The sequence below is a fragment of the Drosophila grimshawi genome, unplaced genomic scaffold (assembly GCF_018153295.1).
Source record: "Drosophila grimshawi isolate 15287-2541.00 unplaced genomic scaffold, ASM1815329v1 contig_44, whole genome shotgun sequence".
Classification (NCBI taxonomy): Eukaryota; Metazoa; Arthropoda; class Insecta; order Diptera; family Drosophilidae; genus Drosophila; species Drosophila grimshawi.
The window spans coordinates 10,776,403-10,800,814 of NW_025063240.1; the positions used below are offsets into that span (position 1 = coordinate 10,776,403).

At 40.9% G+C, this 24,412-nt stretch overlaps 5 protein-coding genes across 6 annotated transcripts; all 5 read right to left on the bottom strand.

Moving 5' to 3' along the window:
• Positions 1 to 11,391: 11,391 nt before the first annotated feature.
• LOC6558047 (sugar transporter ERD6-like 17) lies at positions 11,392 to 13,588 on the bottom strand. 2 transcript variants are annotated; one of them, XM_032738402.1, is made up of 4 exons: positions 13,426 to 13,588; positions 13,242 to 13,367; positions 12,987 to 13,168; positions 11,392 to 12,664 (listed from the first exon to the last, which is right to left on the bottom strand). In XM_032738402.1, the coding sequence occupies exons 2-4, from the start codon at positions 13,333 to 13,335 to the stop codon at positions 11,501 to 11,503; spliced, it is 1,440 nt and encodes a 479-aa protein (XP_032594293.1). In that variant the 5' UTR covers positions 13,336 to 13,367; positions 13,426 to 13,588; the 3' UTR covers positions 11,392 to 11,500. The 2 variants fall into 2 exon arrangements, with proteins under 2 accessions (XP_032594293.1, XP_001984607.1); XM_001984571.2 differs by having other exon boundaries at positions 13,242 to 13,588.
• A 305-nt stretch (positions 13,589 to 13,893) lies between these two features.
• On the bottom strand, positions 13,894 to 15,798 carry LOC6558185 (D-xylose-proton symporter-like 2). The gene is made up of 3 exons (XM_001984570.2): positions 15,575 to 15,798; positions 15,322 to 15,497; positions 13,894 to 15,258 (listed from the first exon to the last, which is right to left on the bottom strand). Exons 1-3 carry the CDS (start codon positions 15,747 to 15,749, stop codon positions 14,140 to 14,142), a joined length of 1,470 nt encoding a protein of 489 aa, XP_001984606.2. The 5' UTR covers positions 15,750 to 15,798; the 3' UTR covers positions 13,894 to 14,139.
• Positions 15,799 to 16,356: 558 nt separating this feature from the next.
• Positions 16,357 to 18,330, bottom strand: LOC6558475 (arabinose-proton symporter). Its single transcript, XM_001984569.2, has 3 exons — positions 17,952 to 18,330; positions 17,673 to 17,845; positions 16,357 to 17,611 (listed from the first exon to the last, which is right to left on the bottom strand). The coding sequence occupies exons 1-3, from the start codon at positions 18,262 to 18,264 to the stop codon at positions 16,493 to 16,495; spliced, it is 1,605 nt and encodes a 534-aa protein (XP_001984605.1). The 5' UTR covers positions 18,265 to 18,330; the 3' UTR covers positions 16,357 to 16,492.
• Positions 18,331 to 18,700: 370 nt separating this feature from the next.
• Positions 18,701 to 20,726, bottom strand: LOC6558793. Its single transcript, XM_032743013.2, has 3 exons — positions 20,330 to 20,726; positions 19,978 to 20,150; positions 18,701 to 19,910 (listed from the first exon to the last, which is right to left on the bottom strand). The coding sequence occupies exons 1-3, from the start codon at positions 20,664 to 20,666 to the stop codon at positions 18,774 to 18,776; spliced, it is 1,647 nt and encodes a 548-aa protein (XP_032598904.1). The 5' UTR covers positions 20,667 to 20,726; the 3' UTR covers positions 18,701 to 18,773.
• A 1,174-nt stretch (positions 20,727 to 21,900) lies between these two features.
• LOC6558829 lies at positions 21,901 to 23,510 on the bottom strand. Its single transcript, XM_001984567.2, has 2 exons — positions 23,077 to 23,510; positions 21,901 to 23,022 (listed from the first exon to the last, which is right to left on the bottom strand). The coding sequence occupies exons 1-2, from the start codon at positions 23,392 to 23,394 to the stop codon at positions 21,901 to 21,903; spliced, it is 1,440 nt and encodes a 479-aa protein (XP_001984603.1). The 5' UTR covers positions 23,395 to 23,510.
• Between the last annotated feature and the right edge of the window lie 902 nt (positions 23,511 to 24,412).

Sequence of the window (24,412 nt, forward strand, 5' to 3'; positions counted from 1 at the left end):
TTCTAAGTATTAATTAATTCCGTTTGAAAAACAGCATTTTCCATTTGTAAAACGAGGAATTTAAATATGAAATTACAACTAATAATTAACTCAAGACATATGCTGTGTACAAATCGATATATTTATGTCTAAATACTAACGATATTTAGTAGAAAGTATTTAATATTGGCTCATGTACATACACACACACACACACACACACACACACACATACATATACACTTACTTATATATAGATAATAAATATCTAGTTGTTAGAGCTACCATAAAGAGTACATTTTGTATATAGAGACACACACACATAAACGGATAAAACTTGACTGAAGAAAAAAAGAAAAACAGAATGAAAATAGCTCCATAATGAAATGAAATACAATGAAAAATGTTAACTAAATGTATTTGATATATATTCGATGTATACACGAGTACGAATCGCCAGCTGAATCAGTATTCATATATAATATGACACGATGTCGCAGTATCTACACAATTAATGTTTCCATTACAGTAAACTGTCGTTCGTCAACGTGTAGATAAATGTTTTTAACAAGCCAAGTATGAAAATCAAATAGAAAGTCGTAATCAAATTTTGACATATTGAATCAAACAGTAAAACACACACACACACATACACACACACACACATACACATTGTAAACTCTGAGGAGAAACGAAAAGAAAAAATAAAATAAATGGCCAAGTTAAGAGCAGTAAAGAGCAAACTACAAATTACAATTAGTTCACATAAATAATCCACACATTAATTAGCTGTATTTTAAACTAGTCAACAAAATACATAACAAATTTAGCCACAGATCAGCAGATTGAAAGTATGCAGTGAGCAAGAATCTAAAACGACTTTCAAAACAGTTTCGGAAACCATGTGCCAAAATTCGTATAAGACAAGAGTCAACCCAAAATCGTATTAACAAAATATACAATAAAAGAAATCCCGAAATGGATTCATTAGCTCCACAAATAACAATAATAAAACAAAGAATATATATATATATATATACTTACACATAGGTATACAAATATTACAACTGACAGACAGATTAGAGCCGAGGCCATTTATAAAAACCTTTGGCAGCCAAAAAAGTCTGCATTAACGTGTTTCATTTATTGCAGCGCCAGTTTCACACAAAAAAAACATATTTATAATAAAAACATAAATAGAGTAAAAAAAATCAGCTCATAATAAGTAAAAAATCAAATATTTGAATAGAATTTATGTGCTGCACTTTTTTTTTTTAATTTGTATTTAGCAAACACGATGCAGTATTTTTAATCCGTTTTTATACACCTTTTTTTTTATATAATATGTAATAAATGGTTTATTAAATTTAACATCGAATTTTACGAATTTATTACACAACACAAAAGTTGCAAGTGAAAATCAACAAACAAATCAAAACATGGCAATTTACTTAACAACCAAAAAAAAAAAGGAAAAGAAATTAATAAAAAATACAATCAAAAGGCAAAACAACAAAACAATATAGTACTAACTTATGTATGGGTAAAATAAATAAACAACATTTTTATGTTTAACAATATAATTAGCACAAAAACTACAAAATAACAACTATTAATGTAAAAACAAAAAAACAAAACAAAAACAAAAACAAAACAAAAAACCTTCAAAAGTATAAAAATAATTTTAAAAAATCGTATCGTGTTTTTTTTATGATTGCTTAAATGTTTTGGGACACAAAGGGAAGGATGTGAAATGTGGGGATTGAAGATAGAAGATATGAGACTGCAGTCGTCGACGCTTTTTAAATGCTGACTCTTCCACTACGATGCCAGCGATACCAGGGTGATTTGTGTATTAAATGGATCAACAGCAGCAACAGCAGTCGTTTTGCGAAAGTGTTGATATGAATATTATACATTTTCATGTCACATTTTAATAGACGCAAAAAGGTGTTTTCAAATTAAAATATTAAATCTAATTTAGTGATTTTCCGTTTTAAGCCCTCACATGTAATTCAAACGTAACAGAATGTTACTTGACATGCCAAAGAATATGGTTTGAATATTAGGTGTGTCCAAGGTTTTGCTCCTCCCTAAATGATTTGACAGCAACCAACTAAAGTGTTATACGCTGTAATTCGATAACAGAGTACGTCATGTGCCTTGCGTCTTGGCTAACGAATATTCAACGAATCTGTTGCCTGTGTACTAAAATTAACGAGCAAACTCCACACTTAACGAAAGTTCGACGAACTCCGCACATAACGAATATACTGTACACTGTAACAGAAATGCTCCACACGAAACGGCTATGCTCCTCATAAAAACTGTTATACAGATAGGCATAAGAAGTACCGCAGCTGTAGAATGTAGTTTAGAAAATTCCCAAATTATAATATAATTGGTTTGTCAACTCTGGACTGGCCATTGCCTTGCTGTTGTTTCGGTGTCGCACAGACTATGGACACCATCAATCACCACAGGCAGACGACACACACACACTATCACCCGCACGTACGCACACACACACACACACACATGTACAGATGACAGACAATTTTTTGTGCGTTTGAATGTGAAAAATGTCGATCAAGTTAAGACATGACCAATAAAAAAAGGGTTAGCCAAAGAGCAAAGCTGGCGTGCAAAACCAAAATTAACAAAAAAATATGCCAGCATTAAAATTTAAAATGACCAACTAATTAATATGCTAAACAGCTGACAATTTTTTTGTTTGCTTGCCCTCCAACCAACCAAACCAATGCAAACTTGGCAGCATCAAAATTTGTTGTTTTATTTTTGATTACTTTTATTACATGACAGTTGCTGTTTTTTTATGTGCAAGATGAAATGGCCAGAAAAGCAATAAAGTATGTATAGATATATGTATATTTATATATGATATCTGTGTGTGATGTCTATAAATATAAATTGAAAGGGAAACCTTAGCAAATTTGTTGTTCTTTGTCACTTTGCAAGCAATTTTCGTGCACCCAAAAAAGAAATCGAATCGTGTCTGGTCAGTTGTGAGCCACAGACAATTTTATATATATATATATATATATATATATATATATATATATGTGTATTCCGCACGTGACCATAAATGCGTCAGTTTGTCTTTTGGCATTTTGTGTATTTCGGTCATGTAACGGTAAAAATTGTTTGCATATTGTTTTGTGGCATTGGCGGCGCCATTGTGATTTGCTCGTCGCCTCAACTATTGCGAAATGTGTGCCACAACCAGTAAGGCAAATGAAGCGATCGTAATGATGCACAAAAAGCTGCCACCCACACACACACACACGCACACACCCACACACCCATGAAAAAAGAGAGCAGAAGAAAACAACGACAATCAACAAAGCAAGTTTCGCTTTCCTTTTCGCTTTTGTTAAGCAAATTAAAACAAAATATGTGCACAAAAATATATATATATATATATGTGTTTTATGTGTGGGCCGTGCAACTAACGGGATCTGGCACGGCCACTGCCACTGCCACCAATTCATTCGTCACGCACGTGCGCCTGCGGCTATGCAACGTTTGTTGCCTGCACCAACTCCACTTCCCCCCCTGCGTATTCCTTGGCCACTCCTTTAAGCCACAAGTCTACACACTCAAATTAATGGCTGCCATTGCTATAAGTTATGCAGCTGCATATTAAACTTCTTCCGTCTTGTGTGAGCGAGAAGAGAGAGAGAGAGAGAGAGAGAGAGAGAGAGAGAGAGCCTATTTGTGCTGCTTGTCCCTAGCCAATGCTTTGCGGCATTTACACCAATTATAATACTAACTCACCATCACACACACACACACACAAACACACACATCACATCACACACACACACACACACACAATTACACACACAACTACGCACAGAGGCAGCCAACAAGTTATATCATACTGTGATTGAGAATATATTGCATTGCTAATGGTCAATTTTCACACGCCTGCTTAAGCAAATGTTGGTCGATCCAGTTGGGAGAGAAAGCTCTCTGCCTGCCTGCCACCTTAACTGCCACGTGCTCCGCCTTCCCACCCTGCCCCCTTGACTGTTGTGTGCGCTGCATATACAAATAAGCTGAGGCTGGAATAGATACACACGCACGGGGATGGACAGGCGTATCGTCAACCTACAGTTCGGACTACATATTTACACATTAGGTGCGATCATAAATCAGTTGGATTCAATTCACTTGGGGCTATTGCATGTGCTAATTTTGGTAAGCAGCTTTAACCTATCAGTGATATGAGCTGAAAGTGCTGCTTACAACGAGCATGTCTTAAGTAAATAAACAAGTGCATTTTGTCTTTTAACTTTTGCTTGTGCTTGTGCTTCTCATGCTTGTCGTTTGGGAATGTACACTGATATTTACTTCCTGGCAGAGTGATGGCGCAGCTATCATTTGTATGGGTTAACACGAGCTTAACACGCTCAGTTCCGGAAGCTGTCCGACTGACAGTCGCCTGGAATTTAAAATTTGATTGTATGCAGCAAAGTGGGGCGCTGGCGACAACTGTGAAGGACAACAGCTCCTAGATGGCGACGGCGCTTCTTTTTGAGCCGCTGCCAAGCATCGCGAAAACTTTGAAGAGCAGCCAGGAAAACACTCACACATGCAACACAAGCAAACAGACACACGAACAGACAGACAGACAGGCAGACAGACAGACAGACACATACACATACTATGTCGTGGCATGTCTGTCACCAGTTACCAGCTCAACGCCATTTCAATGTCTGCAATCTATCTCACCCACCCAGCCAGTCTCACTCGCACTCGCACTCGCACTTTGACTGGCACTCGTTCCTCCAGCTACTTGTCGTTTGCTCTTGATGGCATTTGGTGATGATGCGCTTAAGTGCGTTGATTGCACAAAAATTGAATCTTAAAAACATATTTGCATTTGATTATTTGTTGCTTGTAATTTATATGCAAAATTAGACCGGAAATGTTCTTCATACACTTGTTACGTCTGCCACCATGTAATATTTATAAATGGCCGCTCTCTCCCTCTCTCTCTCTCTCTCACCATTTCTCTCTCTCTCCCTCTCTCTTTCTGTGTGTGCTGGTGACACTTTTCATTTGATTACATTCCAAGACGATGCGTGTCTAAATTGCCAGAGAAGCAAATAGCTGACACCAAGAAACAAGATTTTTGAGCACAACAACAGAATGCCAATAAAATAATATGCGTGTGTATATCCATTGAAAATATATTTCCAATTATTTGTAAATCTTTGTATTCAACACTTAACATATTTGGATATATCTTTTTCCAACTCAAACGTTTTAAGCCTTGTGCTGAAGTTAAGACTCCTGTTGCTGCTGACTGTGGTAATATTTATCTTCTTTGCCTGCAACTGAATCAATGTTGATGGCTGTGTATCTGTTTATGCTGAGCCGCTCCGCGCTGATGTCGAGATGCAGCCATTGATATGTAAATGCTTTAATTTTACACTTTTAACATAAGAAAAATGAGTGGGACTGGCAAGCCGGCAAACCGGCAAACTGGTAAACTGGCAAACCGGCAAACTGGTAAACTGGCAAACCGGCAATCTGGCAAACTGGCAAACCGGCAAGCTGGCAAACTGGCAGGCAGACATATCGATTTAAGTTGCCACCATGTTCGGTGCTGGGGCTCAGTCTTGAATTACCCCCACATCCACATCCAGGCAACTCGATCGGCATCCTGCCTCCGCTTTCGTGTTTGCGGTCGCCAAAAAGCCCGTTGCATGTCCCCCCGTTGAATGTGTTGAAAACAAGCCAAGTGATGCGAATGCGGATGCGAAAAACACGTAAAGCAAAATTGCACTTGCGTAAAAGTTTCGGTTTCTCCACATTTTGTTGCAAATAAATTAAGTGCAGGCGACGTTGAGGCTTATTGGCAATGCTTTCGCTTATTTTGACAACAAGTGCGTGAAGGAGAAGAGCGGAAGTCGACTTGGTAGTGAAGACAAAAGAACACCGCAAAAACACAACAGCTCTGAACTCAACGTGACCCATTTCCGCTGCCAGTTAAATCAAATAACGGTGAGAATACACGAAACTGTTGCAGTTTACAGTTGTTATGCCCCCCACAAACATTATCAGGTGCATCACTTACTTGCCCCTCAAGATGGTGCCTGGCACGACGGATGCAGAGTTCTGCGTCTTCCGTTCTAGTCGCATGCCGAAGTCAAAAGATTGCCACAAAATAACTTCCTTACAATTGTCATTTGAATTTAGCGAAATCAAACGTTAATAAAAAAAAAAAAACATAAATGTCAATTACCAGCACAAAAACACTGCTGATGCAGTTAATTAGCAGGCAGTGACTTTAAATGGCGTTAATTGCATGGCGTTAATATGATGCCCGGCAGCAGACTCATCAGCTCAATTTTATGTTAATCAAAAAATGAAATTACCAACAGGTATGCGTAAAATAAATATGCACTCAGCAGCTTAAAGTACATTGATTGAAATTGAGGTGCTGTAATAATTTTAAATGTTTCTTCTTTATCGATGCCGGAATGCTTGGGACTATATTCAAAGCACTGAACCATTGTCAGTTTTAAGAAAGTAATCACTTGCAATGCTTTCTTCGAATAAGTAATTGAAAGTGACCTTTGCCGCTTTACAATTACAGAATAAAAGTGGAATCGTATTTAATTACAAGTATATAGGATTTAGTACACAACTCTCTTGACTTGAAATGTTGATTGAGAAGTTTGGCTGTGCATCCGGTTCGTTATCTAGGCTGATTTTTCAACTACTCTCATATTTTGTAGAGCAGTTAACTCTTAAGTAAATGGTTGAAATGCAAGCAGCTATCATAGCTCGAAGTGGCTCTTAGATGACAGGCTATGGCTGGTTTTGCCCGACTGGATCTATGAATTGCAGGACAAAGTTTGCCGGCAGGAAGTGACAGTTGATTTAACACGAGCGCACACACACATACACACACACAGACACACACACACACACACACACACACACACAGAGACACACACATAAAGTTGTAAGGACAGACACGTGCACACCTGTCGTTAAAACTTGCATAAGTCATGAAAATGCATGCACTCAGCTCCGACAGGCCCCGTCTACACTCTTTGTGAAATGACACAGAGTTCTTCCTCTTCCTCTTCCACTTCCTTATCCCCTTCCACTTCCATTAAAAATGTCAACTCGAATGATTTTTGTGCTTTCTTTACTTTTCGCTTTGATGCAAATGCCAGACCACAGCCCCAGGCTCAGCACCAGCACCCAGCACCAGCACCAGCACCAGAACCAGCACCAGCTCCACATTCAGATTGAGATGCAGCCTCGAATTTCGATTCAGTGCCAGAAATTTATGTCAGCTAATTAAATTTAATGCGATTTGTGTGACATTTTGCACAGCAATAGAGCAGTCAAGAGGTTGACTTGGATAAGGCCAGCTTACTCAATTTCGACTGTAGAATGTCAGATTTAAAGCTGCTGCCAAAGTGCTCTTCAATATTTGAACATTGCTGCAGTGAAAATAAGTCCACAGCTCGAGTAGTACTCTATTATACGGAATAAATTTCAACTTTCTTTGCTGCTAACTTAAATATTATTTTCTTAAATTGACTATGACAGCTGGCTGGATCAATAATATTTCCAAGAAAAGATTTGAACGCGTCAATTGAAAATATAAAATATAAAATATATGTGACAATTTTAGGTTTTTTAGATGATATTCATTTCGCACAGCGTGGCAGCTGTTTCACTTAACTAAAGAAGCTGTATGAGTAACAAATCACTTTGATATCTAAGGTGTACGCCATCTATCTCCCTCACTCTCTCTCTCTCTCTCTTATTTCCCTTTCGCTCTTTTATGTGACATCAAAATAAGTTTCAGTTTTAGTACCGCAATGCATGCGACTGCCTAAATTGCTTGGGTACTTTATTAAAGTAGCATTGGTGAGTTGATTAAAGCTGCTTGCGAAGTGCAGTTGTGCAAAATGTTTTGTGTTTTGGCAAATTTATGAGACCAAAGCCAAAAATTGCCAGCCGGAAACCCTTTGGCTAAGAATCATCTTTAGTAGCTGTTGCTGTAGCAGTGGCTGCTGCTTACTCCGGTTACCCCCTTACTTTTAGTGTTTATGTGCTTATTTATTATTTCACTTTTATATGGGCGGCATTTCTTTGGTTGTGGTTGTGCCAACGATTTGGGTTGCCTTCCAGAGGCTTCATTTTTATGGCAATTTGACGCCATTTTATTGTCACACCGCAGCGTTGGCCACTTTAGAGTTGTCTCCGGCAGTCATAAATTCCGTCATGTTGGCCATTTTGTGGCATGCTGGGACATTAATTCGTTGCCAATGTCCATGCTGCTGCTTCTGTTACTGCTACTGCTGCTGTCGCTGCTACTCCTTACCGGTGGTTGTACTTTACTTTTGCGCTCGGTAAGCGAACATAATTTATTCGCCTATCGTTCGTGCTGTTATAGAAACTTCATTTTTTTTTTTGTCAGCCATTGCCTGCTGATTGGAAATCTTGGTGTGCGGGCGTTTTTCAATTTCGTCTGAGTTCGCAACAACTCTAAGTGCAGCCAATCTTATGGCGGCAGAATGAACACCTCAAAAGCTGCGTTAAGTATTTGACTTCTGCATGTGTGTGTGTGTGTGTGTATGTGTGTGTGTATGTGTGTGTGTGGGTGTATTGGATTGTGGGTATGTGCTGGTTCGGCTGCTTGTGTGTATGAAGGACACAGTAAGCAGCAAAATGCCAAACGCAAATGTCGCCAATATCCCAATGGCAATCGATGAAAATTTATAGAAAATTGCGCACAAATAAAATTTTACGTTTGTTTGCTTTTTCATTTACGACGGCAGCAAACAACCCACACACACCCTCCCTCTCTCCCTCTCTCTCCCTCTCTCTCTCTCTTTCTCTCTCTCTTTCTCTCGCTCTTTCTCTCTGTTGCATACACCATTTATCTCGTTTTGCTGCTTAGACCGTTGTCATGGCTTATTGAAATGCATTTTCTTGACTGCTGCCAGTCATCGTGTTTTTTAGCCACAATAAAACGATTTGCAATCCTGCAATTCTTGTTTAGTTCGATTTTTGTTGTTCTTCCAGCTGATTCGCCCACATGTGGCGAATGTTTGTTTGCTTGTGTGTGTGTGTTGCACAGCATGAGCTACGCAGCTCCGAGCTGTTAATGTTTACGATTGTCGTTTTCCATTTCAGTTAATTGAAACATACAATGGCAACTCTGTGCCCATATTCAGCATCGTTTTCGATGTCCTGTCGCCTGGCAAGTGCCTAAAGTACCCAGTTCTCAGTATTTTCGTATGCTTTTTGTCGCTCCTGTTTTTACATTTCCAGCTCACAGTCATGTTTTGTAGCTGTTTTTGATGCTCTTGCTTTGAGCGCTGATAGCACAGTAAAAAAACTGGGCAAACTTTACTTTTTGCTTTTTGCCCCGAAAAGTGAGCTGCTTTGGCAATAAACCAGACTAAAAAGTTACTCAGAGCTAAACTGTAGAAAATTTGAACCATTCCAATCGTGTCGAGCACTGAAAATAAAAGATACCTATTTATTTCCAGAGGGCCTTAGACCAAATAAGCCACAGTAATTCAGTTAAACAAACTGCTGCATATTTATTCTCAGCGATAATTTAGACTGAATAAAACGCAATTTAAAATTGGTAAAACCCTTACTAATAAAAATTTACGTGTTTTATTGGCACATATTAAACTATTTATCATGTCAACATGTCTGTCTGGTATAAATATGAAAATGGGGTTAGCTAAAGTCTCTGTATAAATAGTTATATATGTATGTTAAATCTCGACAATAACTTGCTTATTTCTTTAGTTTATCTTTAGAGCACACGAGGCTCAGGTGTGTGTGTGTGTGTGTGAGTGTGTGAGTGTGTTTGCACATTAAGCAATTATAAAACTTGTACCATCTAGTTAATTAAATGCCTTATCGTGTATATTTTTATGTGTAGCAACTTTTGCGGCCCAGGCTGCATAATTAGCTTAAACTTTAAGTATTTTGGCAAGACCGCTGGGAAATGAGGCAGGTAATGAAGAGAAGAGCATCAAAAATACAGTAGAAAACAACAGCAACACCAACAACTGCATAAACAAACAAATTTGGCACAAGTTTGCATATTTTTTGGTTCGCAGTAATTAATACAATTAAAAATTAAATAACTTTAAACTCAATTCCCGAGGCTTCAATTAGCCGGGCACCACCTCAGGGGTACTTTTAGTCTTTTATGTTGTTGTTATTATTGTTGTTGCTGCCATTGCCATTGCTGTTGCTGTTGTTGCTGTTGTTATTACAGACACTGGCCGCATGTTATTGGCCTGTGAGTATCGACTGTTGCCTCAACTGCTAATTGTGGGCATGCCATCTTCGTTCCAGCCTCAAAGGCAACCAAATTAACCGCAGAGCAGAAGTCTCAAGTCCTTTCCAAAGTGAAATAGGATAGATAAATATAGAAGCCAGCGGCACTGTATGCACTTCAAGCAAGACCGCTAAGTGCCCAGGAATAAAGATGACTGCAGCAAAAACACAAATATTGCATATCAATAACTTTCTATATATCTTTATATATACACATATGGATGGATGTGTGCATATATTTTATATATTTGTTATATATGTGTGCACGCATGTGTAGCATATCTTCATATTTGGGTGGGCGAGCAGTAAATTTTCCACATCATTAGATGGTAAAGTACTCGAGTGAGCTATCCCGGGAGTTGTTTCGCTTGTTTCCTTGGCGCTCCTCAGCTTTACTTGGCTTTAAGCATATGCGTTAACCCCCAACTGTTTTTGATATTGCTGCGAGTGCCATACAAACCCATCTCATCACATGCCATATTCATCAACTTGATTTCTGTTTTTGCCATGCGTCTTATTCTCAATATCTCTCTCTCTCTCTCTCTCGCGCCCTCTGGCTCTCTCTCCCTCTGTCTCTCTCTCCCTTACTCCTTTATTTTTTTATATTTTTCGATTGCCCTGTGTGAAGTTCTGGTCGGAAGAACGCCTTCAATTTACAGAAGCGCCAAACCGACAGTTGAGCCCAATGACAATCTCAATAAGTTGTACAACTCTATGAATGAGTAAAAGCTGCCCAGATGCCGGCTGAGCAAAACCAATGTTGTTTACAACGAAAATAACGGTATATTCGGGTTCACTTTCCAGACAAAGTTTTGGAAACTGCTGACTGAGAACAGTTCCGCGGCAGGTTATAGCAAAAAGCTTCAACAAAAGCTACATAAAACATAATAAAGCTTTAGCCAAGTACATAAAATGTTTGACAGAATGCTATAAAAGCTTTTTAAAGCTAAGGATCTGCTATAAAATGTTTTTTTCTTCAGATAATATTACTTACTTCGTAGCCATGTTCGCTCTGTCCCAAAACAATTAAATAAAATTGAAAAATTAACACACATACAGGGATAGTTTAATTGCTATTAGAGATAAATGCATACAACTTAGGATAGATACATAGAGATAGTAACCAGATGGCTACTCGCTTAACAGTTAAGGTCTAAGGAACTTTTTTAAACTTAAGCAGGCACTCGTAGAGTGTTAGCTGCCGCGTCTCGGGCATTAGCATGAAGACGAGCAGTCCAAAGGCAAAGCTCAGGCCACCAAATGTGAAAAAGAAGATCGAATCGCTGAAGCTGTGCTCGAAGGCGGCCACCATGAGTCCCAGGTGCAACGCCTGCTCGCAGATGAGGACGGCACCAAAACATCTTGCCTTGTGGGCCACGCTGAATGCTTCCGCAGTGTAGACTAAAGCGGGCACAGCCACGCCTGCTGTTACAATCACCTCGAAGAGCAGCATGAGCAGTGCAATTGCCTGCAGATTGATGTCATAGTAGGTCTTCTTGACCGACTCCAGATGTTCAAAGACGCCGCCAACCATGACAATCACAATGCCAGCCACAAATAGCGACAACGAGCAAAGTTTGCGTCGACCCTGCCAATCCACGAGCAGGGCGCCAGCGACGCTGCCAAGCAGGCCGCAGAATGCCAGCCAATACAGGCAATTCATATCGCACTCGAGACCATGCCAGCTGACCACGAGGAAGGCGCGATTGTATGGCAACGATAGTGCCAGAGTGGCAAAGCAGCGCAGGAAGAGCACCTTCAGCAGCGGCAGCAGACAACGCAGCCAGCGTTGCCAGCGATCATCTGATAAACCATCTGTAAACTGCTCCCAATCGCGTGTATTGTGCAGTTGTCGGCAATCCTCGCGCAGACGCAGCAGTTCCGTGCCCGACTGCGACTGACCATTGAGTTGCTTCAGTGTATCACCCACTGCCATGTCCCGTTCCTGGCGCAGCAGCAACAGCGGCGATTCCAGGCGATACGACAGAGACAGAATGACCGCCGCCACGCCCAAGGCGGCCAGCAAGATGCCATGCAGCTGGTCTATGTGCATGGTGTGTCCTCGCTCCACGGTGTACCAGACACGCGCATAGAAGACCTGAATGCAAACGCCCAGCCAGAGAAATATTCTCTCACAGCTGAGCAGCATGCCGCGTATAGACTTGTGGGCCATCTCGGAGCCGGTAACCAGTGCCTGCACCTGGGTCAATCCATAGGCAGCGCCGACGCTCACACTGCTGTAGCAGGCGGTGGTGAAGTGACTCGGCAGCACCAGATTTAATATACCAGCCACAAGCAATAGAAATCCACTGGAGGTCTGGAAATGATGGTACCCAGTGAAAGATATCTTCAATTTGTTGGCTCGATTTAAATGTTACTACTCTATCGAATAAACGTTTTCCACGCAAATAGAGTTGTGACAAAATCAGTTCTTTGAGAGAAAATTTAGTTAGGATCGTATTGAAAAAGAGAGTTGAAGTCATTGTCTTGTTTCCTGTGGTATTTACCAAAAATCCCCCGCAATAATAATAAACTCTCATTAAGATTATTAAAGTTAATGGCTAATGGCAAATACAAATTAAAGTTTATCACTTTATGAATGTGAGATAAGCAGCTAATGGCTGCAGCAGCACACTTACGTAGGCCACGTTTTTGGTAACGCGCTGCACAAAACACGACGCCAGCAGAGCACCGACAGCGGCACCAATAAACCAGCTCATCATCAGATTGTGTGTACTGTAGTTGTTCAGATATTTGCCCGCGGGCGTATCAAATATCGACCAGGCCAGTCGCATTCCGCTGCCCACAAACACTAGCGAAGCTAAAGGATTTATATATATATATATACATATGGATGGAAAATGGATCGTGCAGTTAGCTAGGTCGGATCATACCCGCGGTCATGGACTGAAATTGCAGGCGATAGCGCCACATAAGTCGTAGCCAGGGCAGTTTACCCTCCTCCTCGATGGTCGGCAGCAATGGCATTCTGGAAAACCTCCCACTTATTCTGGCAGTATCTAATTGCAATTCACAAAAATCAATTGATTTACTTGTTTGCTACGCACTGGCACTTACACTTGGCACTATTTTTATTTTATCACTTATCACTTGTTGTTTTCGTATCCGTCATTTTCACAAACTGAGTGTCAATTTTATGAGCTTTGACTTCGCTCTTTTATATACACTTCCCCTTTGAGAGCTGGCCAGTTGCTGTTCGCCTGACCGACCGGTTGCCTCTGCAGTTGATAAACAGAAAGCACACAACAGTGGTCTGAAGTGCTTGAAGCGAGAATTTCGAAGCTCTGATAAGATAAACACAACTACAAACAAACAAACAAACAAACGCTGCAAAGTTTTTGCGCGCTCTCTTATCAACATGATTATTGGATATAAATAAATTAATTAAATTTGAATAGTAGGCGTCAAAAGTGGGTAGAGTGGACACAAAACACCATATAACTGCCAAACAATATGGTAATACGAAGGTACGCTTTTCACGCCATACACTGAGAGAAAAAATGTAAAACACCATAAGACTATACAATTTAAAATTAATTTAACACAGTATAATGTGAATTTTATTGATTTAAAGTTCGATATACAAATATTTTACTTTAAAATATTACTGTGTGCATAGATTGCTTTTCGCCGATATTCTAAAAGCTCGCTGATCTTGCGAGCTATCAGTCGTTTAATATATAAAAGAATGTACAAAAATATTTGTTTATATGGCTAGTGTATATATGTATATGACTAAATAAGCTAGTATTAAATGATAGTCCTCGTTGATCATGAGAAATCCCGAAACTTTTCTTGTGCCTGGCGTAGCGTCAAAAACTTGGTCTCTGGCAGATACCAATGGCTGAACATGAAGCCCAGCAACATAAATATGCCAAGGCCAGAGAAATAGATGCCATCAACATGTACGCTGAGATCCACTTCGCAAATAGCCAAATGTACGCTCAACTCCATGATGTACACGATTGCAATGCAAATACGCTTTATAGACAGTGGAAAGGCCTCCGTGAGATAGACAGAGCTGGGTGCAAAGCCAAGTCCCGCAAAGAATTGAAAGATAAGCAGCAGCCATAATGCCATCCTCAAGTCTGATAGTCTCACAAAATCCTCTGCCGAAAATCTGCTAGCCAGACCAAGGGCCGCACCACTACAGACCATGAAGCCTATTAACTGGGTCAGCTTGCGGCCCAGCGTATCCTGAACAAATGCGCCACTGAAGCTGCCGGCTACACGTAGTAGTCCAAAGAGTATATAGGGGCCACTGGAGCTACCATAGACGCTGGTGCTGGTAAATGTTAGCGTATAGATGACCAAGATGCTCGTGCTCATTGCATAGAGGGCGCGAAGCAGGCAGAGACGCAATAAAGCTGGCAGGGCTTGACACCAGGCTCCCGTTAGGCTTAACGATTTGTTATGTGCGATATAGGAACTGTGCTCCGTCAGCTGCTCGTTGGTTTCTTTCGTGACAGCTCTGGGATTTTGCAGGCGAATCAGCGCATCGATGGCCAGTTCCTCCTCGCCGTGGGCCAGAAGACGCACTGGTGACTCTACGCTGAATCGGGTAGCCAGGCAGAATGCAATGAAGCCATAAAGGGCACACAACACACCCTGCAGCTGGTCCACGGTCAAATCATAATCCATATCCCAACTGGCGCTGACAACGATCTGCATAAATATGCCCAAAGTACTGGACATTTGTTCGATGGATGAGGCGATATTTCCCCGCTTGTAACACACTGTCAACTCCCCAGCCATTACCAGAGTGGATGGCAGCACGAGTCCGTTCGCCAGGCCATTCAGATAACGTGCTGCCAACACAGCAGCCTCCCCTCCACTCTGTCCGACAGCAAAAAGAACACCACCGATTAAAACGAGCAGGCAGCTGAGTTGCTACAGGAAAAAAGTAAAATGTTACGATAATCATATGCAATTTAATGTAATAGTTTTGCTTACTGTAAGTAATTTGTAGGTGAGGTGCTTGTGTACAAGAACTCCAAGTGAAGCACCGATGATAGCTCCGATGAACCAGGAGCTGCGAAGATGCATGGAAGGGGTTAACTCATCGGTTTGACTATAAAATCCAATGCTCCAGGCTAAGTTCATGCCACCCGAAAGGAAGATCAAAGCAGCTATAAGTTTGAGGTAAGCGAAGAAAGAAAGTTTGAGATAATAATTTACCATTATTATGAATTAATTTAATGCTTACCAGCTCCCAAAGCATTTGCCTGGGGCTGATTGCGTGTATCACGAATGCAGCAACTATCTGGATTGTGATAAAGTAGATAACGTTTTGACATTTTCTCCTGATCTGGCTGTGGCAGTGGTGAGTAACCAACAATGATTTGTGACGCCGTTCGTTGATATTGGCTTTTTTGTTCCATTTTCTTTCAACCTTTCGTTTCGTCCAACCTTGTCGAGGCGCAACAGAGTACTACATGAAGCTACACACATTTTGGACTCCATGTAGAACAGGTTTGTATTTGTCTTATCCATAGGTAAATGCTTCTTATCGCACATTGATTGGCAAACATGAGTTGTCAATAGATTTGGTGGTGCTATCGCTATCGCATTGCCCACAGTGCAACCTATCAGCCCGTCACGTATCTTTCAATGATTATATTGGATTCTAACCACGATAACAAAGAGCATATGTTACATTTTGTGTAGCAAATTATAGATAAATGTTATTTACTGACTGAGTTTGGCGAGGAAAATTTTTAATCAGCTATTTCAGCAATTTTCCAAACTATGCTTACTCATTATACATGTCTCTCTGTCCTCTCTCTCTCTCTCTCTCTCTCTCTATCTCTCTGTCTCTCCCTCTCTCTATCTCTCTCTCTCTCTCTCTCTCTCTCTCTGTCTCTGTGCAACCATTTATATCTCTAACATACCGTGTTTCTCTTTAACACTTGTTTAGTATTTCTGTCATAAACAGCAATGACTCAACAATGTCGCCGAAATAAATGAATAACAAAGGTATTGAAATTCTTTTTTCTTTTTTTTTTACTTTAGTGGATCCATTTTACTAATTTAAAAAGATACACTCTCATAAACAGTATTATTTTCTTAAGCTATAGTTATTCCTGTATGTGGAAAATGTAAATTCTTATTGATTTCCTTTCCTTTAAGGTCTTTTTGATCCGCAGCAGCCTCGGAATCTTCTCTGTGACTCTAATAAAGTGGTTCTTCGTGTCTCTGGCAGGCTCCAAATTGACAGAAGGAAGACGGCTATATAAATGCCACCGATAACATAGAAGAACTCATTGACAACGTCATGAGATGTAATTACAATGAACACCACAAGCTCAACAATAAAGGTGAAGCTAATAAAGTGCTGCTTTACTTTCAAAGGATAGGCCTCGGCCAGGTAGGCAGAGGAGGCGGCGAATGCAACGCCAGCAAATGCCTGGAAGATATCTAGCAAAAGCTCAACATATTTGTAATCAGGAAAGTGGTATTGATTGCCAATGCCAATTGCCAAGCAGCCGCAAACTATAAGGCCCAGTAGTGTCGACTTCTTGCGCCCAATCGAATCCATTAAAAAGGAAGTGATAAAACTGCCCAGCAGCCGACAGGCGCCAAATATTAGAAAAGTCGACCTCGTCTCATTTTCCTTGTAAAAATCGTCTGTGGAAAGCCACAATGCATAGTAAATAAAACTGGATATGCTCATCGCATTGAGCACACGCAGAATGCAGAGTTTCACAAAGGCTGGACATGCCTCAACAGCGCTCTGCTCGGATGACAGCTGCTTGTTTTCGGCTACGTAAAGCTTATGCTCCGCCAGTTGTGCATATGTTTCCCCATTAAAAGTAAACGGATGTTGCAGGCGACGCAACGCATCCGTGGCATGATCCTCTAGCCCCATGTCCAGCAATGCCACTGGTGACTCAATGAACAGCAAAGCGGCTAAGCATAGTCCAATAAATCCAAACACTGCGGACAAAATGCCACTTATGCGATCTGGATTGAAACCATCGTAGTGACATGTTGAATCCGAGCTGGTTGAGTGTATCAAGATTTGCAAAAAGATGCCAAAGTTGAAGCTCAGCTGTTCCGTAGATGAGCAAATCTTTCCACGCATATAGAACACGGCCAACTCTCCAGCAACCACCAGTGTGGGAGCAAATACCAATCCATTTGCAATGCCATTCATATAGAGCGCTGCCGTCAGGGCATTGATATTGTAGTGGGTGCTGGCGTTAACAATGCCACCAATGATTGTCAGCATGGAGCAGAAAAGCTGTGAAAGAAAATCTGTATATTGGAGTTGATGGTGATTTAAGAGTTAGCAATGTGCTTACCGTTATGGCTCTCTTTGGCAAAAATTTGGGCAGAAAACCGCTGATTGCTGCTCCAATGATGGCGCCAATGAACCAAGCGACGCTCACATGCGTGGTTATATTATAGTATAAGCGACTACGGAATCCAATGCTCCAAGCGATGTTCATCCCCCCCGAAATGAAAATGAGGGCAGCTAAAAAAGTGAAGCAATAAGAAATTATCTTATATGGAAAGCGGAAATTTATGAACAATTTGTTGATCGGATAATGTTAACATTTTATAACTAAGCAGCAACTTACCTGCATTCAAGACATTCATTTGGGGCCTATTAGTTTGGATGCGATTAAAAAAGCCACTGGGTCGCACTTGGACAGTGTTGTGTGGTGGTGCGTGCGATGGAGGTGGTTCATATTTTGGTGGAGGGAGTGGTATGTTGTATTGTTGTTGGGGTGAATAGCTCAGCGTTGGATTTGGCTGCTGGGGATATTCTTGTTGTAGGTATCCGTATTGAGAATATTCCTGCTGGGAAACACTGGGCTGTGATGTCTCTGGCGGTGCTGATGCGAAGCAATATGCCGTTGGCTTTGACAACAGATATTTGTCCTTTTCCATTCTGTTTTCTAAGCTCACCGACAATTATTTTTGTCGGAGTACGTTTTGTAACTAAAAACCCAGCGTGCTAACAAACGCGTTTTAATGTTATTTTATCATCCTAATAAATACTGATTAAGGAACTCGCCCACACGCTTTTATTGATAAGATATTTTGTTATATATTTGTTGTTATGACCATGTCCAAAAGCTTCGATAGTGTCACGAATAGATTGGAACTAGGCTCTCAAATAGACGTATTTCATTATAACATCGTTTCAACTCTTATTAAATATTTTAGTATTCCCCGTTTGAGTTGTGATCAGTATTTCCAGGTAATAGGTATGGTGAAATAGATTATTGAATTACACTTAACGCTTTTTATAGAAACTGACTCAGTGTGTTGATTGTATAGAAATTGAATTTGGTATATAAATGAAAGGATTAAAATTAAATAATTCGAATTTTTATGAGGCATTTATTGTGAATTCATTGATCATTTATATTTCACAAAGAAGCTGATTTACTTAATTAAAAGCCTCTGTTCAGGAAACCCTTAAATTTGTCCTGTGATTCTCGTAGAGTGGTTCGTCGGGTCTCTGGCAAGCAGAATATGCCCATCAAGAACCCAAATATGGATAGTCCACCGACAGAGTAAAAGAATATCTTATGTCCTCCTAGACTATAGTCCACGCATCCTATAATTATGAAGACCAGCATTTCGAGAATGTAGGTAGATCCAATAAAGTGTTGCTTTACGCCTAGGGGATATGCCTCAGACATGTAGGCAGAGGTGCTTGTGAAAGCAATGCCTGCAAAAAGCTGATAAACGCACAGCAAACTAAATAAAGTATCAGTACTCATGCGGGGGTAATACGAAATTAAATTGGCAATTCCAAAGGCAATGCCACCGCTGACCACAAGGCCCAGTAGTATTGTTTTTTTGCGTCCAGCTGACTCCATGCAAAAACTAGAGATAGCGGTTCCCAGCCAGCGACTAATTCCAAAAACAATGTACTGCCATATATAGGTGTAGCCAAAAATATTGCTGTATGAAAGGGTCAGAAACATCGCGTAGAAGACCAAGGCAGAAAGGCTCATGGCATTGAGAGCGCGCAGGTAGCAGAGCCGAACAAAGGCAGGAAATGCCTGGATAATGCTTTGGGCCGTCGACATTTCCTTATTCTGGGCCAGATAACGCTTATGCTCATCAAGCTGAGCAAATGTCTCATTGGTCACCGTGGCGGGGCGTTGTAGACGTCGCAGTGCATCGATGGCCTTTTGCTCCTCTCCATTGGCTAGCATTATCACTGGCGACTCAATGCACAGCAGGGCAGCAATGATCAGCGCAATCAGTCCACAGATGGCAGAGAGAGTGCCTTGCATTTGCTGGGTAGTAAAGTCATTATAGTAGTCATTTGTGGTCCAAGCTGTCAAATATATAATTTGCACAAATACACCGGTTATGACGCTGAATTGCTCAATGGACGCGGCAATTGGACCGCGCATATAAGACACTGCCACCTCCCCGACAAGTGCCATTGTAGGCGCAAAAGCCAATCCATTGGCAATGCCATTGAGATAGAGACTAGCCTCAATGGCTTGGATGTTTAAACGTGTGGTAGAAAGTACAATTCCACCGATTATGACCAGTAATGAACAGAAACACTGTTGAAAGTAAGAAAATGCATGAGACAATTACTGTTGTAGTGTAGAAATTAAATCATTTGCTAACCAGAACAATTTTCTTTGGCAATTTGTTGGCTAGAAAGCAGCTTAACAATGCTCCGATTATACCACCAATAAACCAAGCAACACACGTATGCAGATTAAGTGACAGAAGATAAATATCTCGGAATCCCATGCTCCAAGCAATGTTCATGCCACCCGTGAGAAAAATGAGTGCAGCTGAAATGAGAAAACTTCGATTGGTAATTGAATTTGAGGAGACTTCAGAGTAATCGGTTAATCGAAAACAATTTATTGTAAGCCCAACCAAGTACTGCCTGATTCACGCAGGCTATCTTATCGGCTGCAGTTCTTTTTATGGCCAGCAGACTTATTTCGAAACGTCCAGTTGAACTTACCCGCACCCGCAGCGTTTGATTGCGGTTTGTTCCTCTGGTTGCGGCTATACCAACCATTAGGTTGCACAATAATGGTAGTGGTAGGAGGTGGGCCATAGTTTTGTGGTGGAGGTGGACCATAGTTTTGCGGAGGCGGCTGCCCATAGCTCTGTGGCGGTGGTGAAAAACTTTGTGGAGGATATCCTTGCTGTGGATATCCGGGCTGTGGATATCCTTGTGAAGGTGGGTATCCATACTGCGGATTATTTTGTGGTGGGTAGTTCTGTGATGCTTGAGGTGGAGCCGATGTGAAACCATATGCTGGTGGCTCTGGTCCCATATATTTGTCGTTCTGCATTTTTCAGTTGGGCTTGTCCTCCTTCACCCAACTCCAACTGTCAACTACTAGTAACTGAAAGCTCATACAAACGGTTGAGTTCTTTTTAATGCTTTAGGACTGATAAGCCTGGAAACTCATGGTTGACGAGCTAAGCGAGATAACCGCTTATCGCTGAGTTGATACGCCAAAAATGGATACAATGCAAGAACGTAATTTCAAATTCGAAATCAAAGTGGTGATAACAGAACTTATCAAGTTATTCGTATACATTAGCTAAGTCGACAAAAGCATATTACCAAAATGAAATATGATCAATTTGTTGAATGTATATTTAGCAATAGCGAAAACTTTACTGTTTTAAAATAAAAAGAAAAAAATACTCACTCTATAGGATATATATTTTCTTGCTCAGGATCAAAAGCCGAGTCGATATAGCCATGTCTGTCTGTCGGTTTGCGTGAACACGCGAAGCTCAGAGACCATAACAATATAAGAATTTGGGATTAATGTAGTCTTATACCCCGGACAGATCAATTATATTTCATTTGATCGAGATCAGCCTTCATTTCGATAGCATTAAACGTCATACTTTTAAAGGCGGGCGACTCTAATTAATATATGTATTAGAAAAAATTTCATCAAGATCGGATAAGAAACAACTAAGTTATCTACGATTGCGGGTGTATATGTTTGTATATGTACGAATTTCCACACATCCTTATCTTTGAGTGTGCACAATTTTTTAAAGGGAAATTTTGCAATAAAAAAGTTGAATATATTTAACAATTGGGTTCAGTGTGTAGCGTAGTCGAGCTCTCCCGACTACAGAATTTTTTATATTTTTAACGTTTGATGGGTATATAAGTCATGTCAGATTACAGCAGGTTAATTTGTTGGGACACTGATAAGTTTATAAAAACTTTATTTTTATCTTACAAGAGTATATTTAGACAATGAGAAAGTATTCATACTGCATTGATATATGTATGTGCGTGTGTGGCTCTTAGAGCAAGATCAAGTGCATGGTCAGCGCATTAGTGCAAGTTGATCGATTGTAACTTGAAAATAGACCCAGATATTTGTTTTCCAATTTATGACTTGAAGCAAATTTATTAATTTTTGAGTCCATTGGCCTGAATGTATTTATTAATTATTTCATTTATAAAAAGATTGTTTCTCAGTTGAAATTTGTACTAACTGTACTTAAGAATTCTCAAAGTATTATCTAAATTTTTATTTAACACTAATATTTTTAAAAATCCTCATTAAACCACTTGCGAATCTTCAAGTGCGCCGCCATTGGTGTTGTCAGCTTCGTCTCTGGCAAACAAAAAATGCCCAGCAAGAAGAAGATCAACGATATGCCTCCCAATGTATAAAAATATATGCATATGGCCGCTGTTGTTGGCACATAGCTGCAAAAACTTATTCCGATTAGCAGTTCGATAGCATAGGTGGTTCCCACAAAATATGGCTTGACTGCCAGCGGAAATGCCTCTGTTAGGTAGACCGAGGAAGCTGCATGTGCCACACCCGCAAATAACTGAAAGCAAAATAGAAGAGCTAGCGAAGAGCTCATGCTTCCCCCGCGATCAAGCACCAAAGCAAAAGAAATGGCAAAGACGCCGCCAGCAAAAGTGCCAAATAGAGTGGGCTTTTTGCGGCCGACAGTGTCCATTAGGAAGACAACAGAGATGCAGCCGCCCCAACGTAATATACCAAATACAACATATGGCCAGGTGTGAAAATGTGGAGCCGTCTGCACGCCTGCTTCGAATAGAGCCCTCCAAACGATGGGTGTGAGGCTCAGTGCATACAGTGAGCGATGTGTGCCAACTTTCAGCAATGGAACCAGACCACGCTGTATGCTTTGAGGCCAACTAAGGTCTCGATTGGCCGCAACGTAGCGCTTGTGCTCGTCCAGTAGCAGGAATGTCTCGCTCGTCACCACATACGGACGTTGCAGATGGCGCAGCGCAGCCACAGCAGCCTGCTCATTACGGCGCAGCAGAAGAAACACAGGTGACTCGATGCAATACGTGAGGGCCATAGCTAATCCGACGACTCCAAACAGAATGTCGAGCAGGCCATGAATTTGATCTGGTAGAATATTCACATTCCACTCGCTTTGCCAGATGGCCGTGTAAGTTAAGAGGATTAAGATGCCGAAATTGTGGTTTAACTGTTCCACAGCAGCGGCCAGTACGCCGCGCGTCTCCAAAACCGACAGCTCGCCCACGGAGGTCATCATTGGCACAAAGATCAAGCCATTGGCAAAGCCATCCAAATAGCGGGCCGCTATAATAGCATTCGATTGCAGAGGCATCGACAAGAAGAGAATACCACTGATCACAACCAGGCAAGAGCTAAACACCTGTAGGCGAAGTCATGTCATCCATTTGTAATCCACCAACAATCTGTTACTCACATAAACCGGGCGCTGCGGAGTGCGATGGGTCAATGCAGCGCTCAATATGGCTCCAAGGAGTGCTGCTGCATACCAGCAGACTTGCATGTGTACCGTCAACGTGAGCAGTTCCAGATGAGTTGAATGGGACGCAAAGCCAGCACCCCAGGCCAGACTCATGCCGCCAGATATAAAGATGACCGAACCAGTACCCAGTGCATTCCATTGCGGCTGATTCTTTCGGCTGCGACTTAGCCAACTGTTCTGGTCAGGGTCTTGGCTCGGCTTCTGCTCCTGTTGGAAGGAGACTCGCTGTGTTCCTAACTTATCGCCTGTCATTGGCGTACTACAAAGAACCCATTGATCCTATTTATATTTATAAGTCACGCACGAACAGTTGCGTTATGTGTATTATCAGCTTATCGTCGGCAATTCCGATACAAAATAAACCGCGTTACCGTTTAACTCATCAATCTAAACGCAAAAAAATCAATATATTACCATATTAAGACTTTTAATTAATAGCTACTATTTTGGTGCTATAAGCGTGGTGCTAACCGATAAGCTCACTGAATTATAACCTCATATACAGAAGGAGAAGTAAATGTATGAGTTGATTGTGTATTTGTCATTGAATAATCACGGGTCCCAACTATCCATGCTCATTTGTTTAATGAAGCATGGAGCTAGTAGCTTTGACATGCAATGAATTAACAAATATGAGAAATTCGAGCAACGGCCAACTACGAAATGAATTTCATATGAATACATAATCGAACTTTCATGCGTAATGGTCGAAATTCAATTGCAAAACTTTTCTCTCTGGCTTAAATTGGCCAATACTGAAACGACTTTCATAATCAATTAGTAAATGTTTTAAAATATGCAAACACAATATTGGGTTAATATTCCTGTCAGGATATTGCTCGCCTGAAATTTGAATGCCAAATTATACACGTCCATAACTATGTCAAAACAAAAACAATCCAGTATTGCAGTGTATTTTATAAACACAATTTCTCTTTTAAAATCGTTTTACACTCTTTCAAACCTTAAGTAGAAATTTGCCAAGCTGGCAAAAACGAACTATTCATGTGTCTGTTTATCTCACTAGCGACTGTTTGCTTTTGGTTCTGCATTGCGGTGTCAGAAAATCTAGCGATCACTGATTTAACCATATACGCCCACTTGGTGTCGTGGTTGCGGCGCATTACATTCGGCATTTCATTGCGTTTGTTTATGGGTTGCATTAGCCGGTGGAGGTGGCAGTGGCCAGCGGGCAGTAGGGAAGTGTCGGACTGAAGTGTTGTTGGCCCAAACACCACCCGGAAAAGTGGCAGGTTTAGCGAGCTCCACA

Bases quoted from the DNA above. Each gene is read 5' to 3' on its own strand.
- LOC6558185 (XM_001984570.2), bottom strand. From the start codon at position 15,749: ATGGAACAAAAAAGCCAATATCAACGAACGGCGTCACAAATCATTGTT. The intron at 15,498-15,574 runs GTAAGCATTAAA...TCAAACTTATAG, and splicing joins GGCAAATGCTTTGGGAGCTG to CTGCTTTGATCTTCCTTTCG. The intron at 15,259-15,321 runs GTAAGCAAAACT...TTTTTCCTGTAG, and splicing joins TCACCTACAAATTACTTACA to CAACTCAGCTGCCTGCTCGT.
- LOC6558829 (XM_001984567.2), bottom strand. From the start codon at position 23,394: ATGACAGGCGATAAGTTAGGAACACAGCGAGTCTCCTTCCAACAGGAG. The intron at 23,023-23,076 runs GTGAGTAACAGA...CTTCGCCTACAG, and splicing joins CTCCGCAGCGCCCGGTTTAT to GTGTTTAGCTCTTGCCTGGT.
- LOC6558047 (XM_032738402.1), bottom strand. From the start codon at position 13,335: ATGCCATTGCTGCCGACCATCGAGGAGGAGGGTAAACTGCCCTGGCTA. The intron at 13,169-13,241 runs GTATGATCCGAC...TAAATCCTTTAG, and splicing joins ATTTCAGTCCATGACCGCGG to CTTCGCTAGTGTTTGTGGGC. The intron at 12,665-12,986 runs GTAAGTGTGCTG...CATCATTTCCAG, and splicing joins TTACCAAAAACGTGGCCTAC to ACCTCCAGTGGATTTCTATT.
- LOC6558475 (XM_001984569.2), bottom strand. From the start codon at position 18,264: ATGGAAAAGGACAAATATCTGTTGTCAAAGCCAACGGCATATTGCTTC. The intron at 17,846-17,951 runs GTAAGTTGCTGC...TCACTTTTTTAG, and splicing joins AATGAATGTCTTGAATGCAG to CTGCCCTCATTTTCATTTCG. The intron at 17,612-17,672 runs GTAAGCACATTG...TTTCTTTCACAG, and splicing joins TGCCAAAGAGAGCCATAACG to CTTTTCTGCTCCATGCTGAC.
- LOC6558793 (XM_032743013.2), bottom strand. From the start codon at position 20,666: ATGCAGAACGACAAATATATGGGACCAGAGCCACCAGCATATGGTTTC. The intron at 20,151-20,329 runs GTAAGTTCAACT...TTCTCATTTCAG, and splicing joins ATCAAACGCTGCGGGTGCGG to CTGCACTCATTTTTCTCACG. The intron at 19,911-19,977 runs GTTAGCAAATGA...TACTTTCAACAG, and splicing joins TGCCAAAGAAAATTGTTCTG to TGTTTCTGTTCATTACTGGT.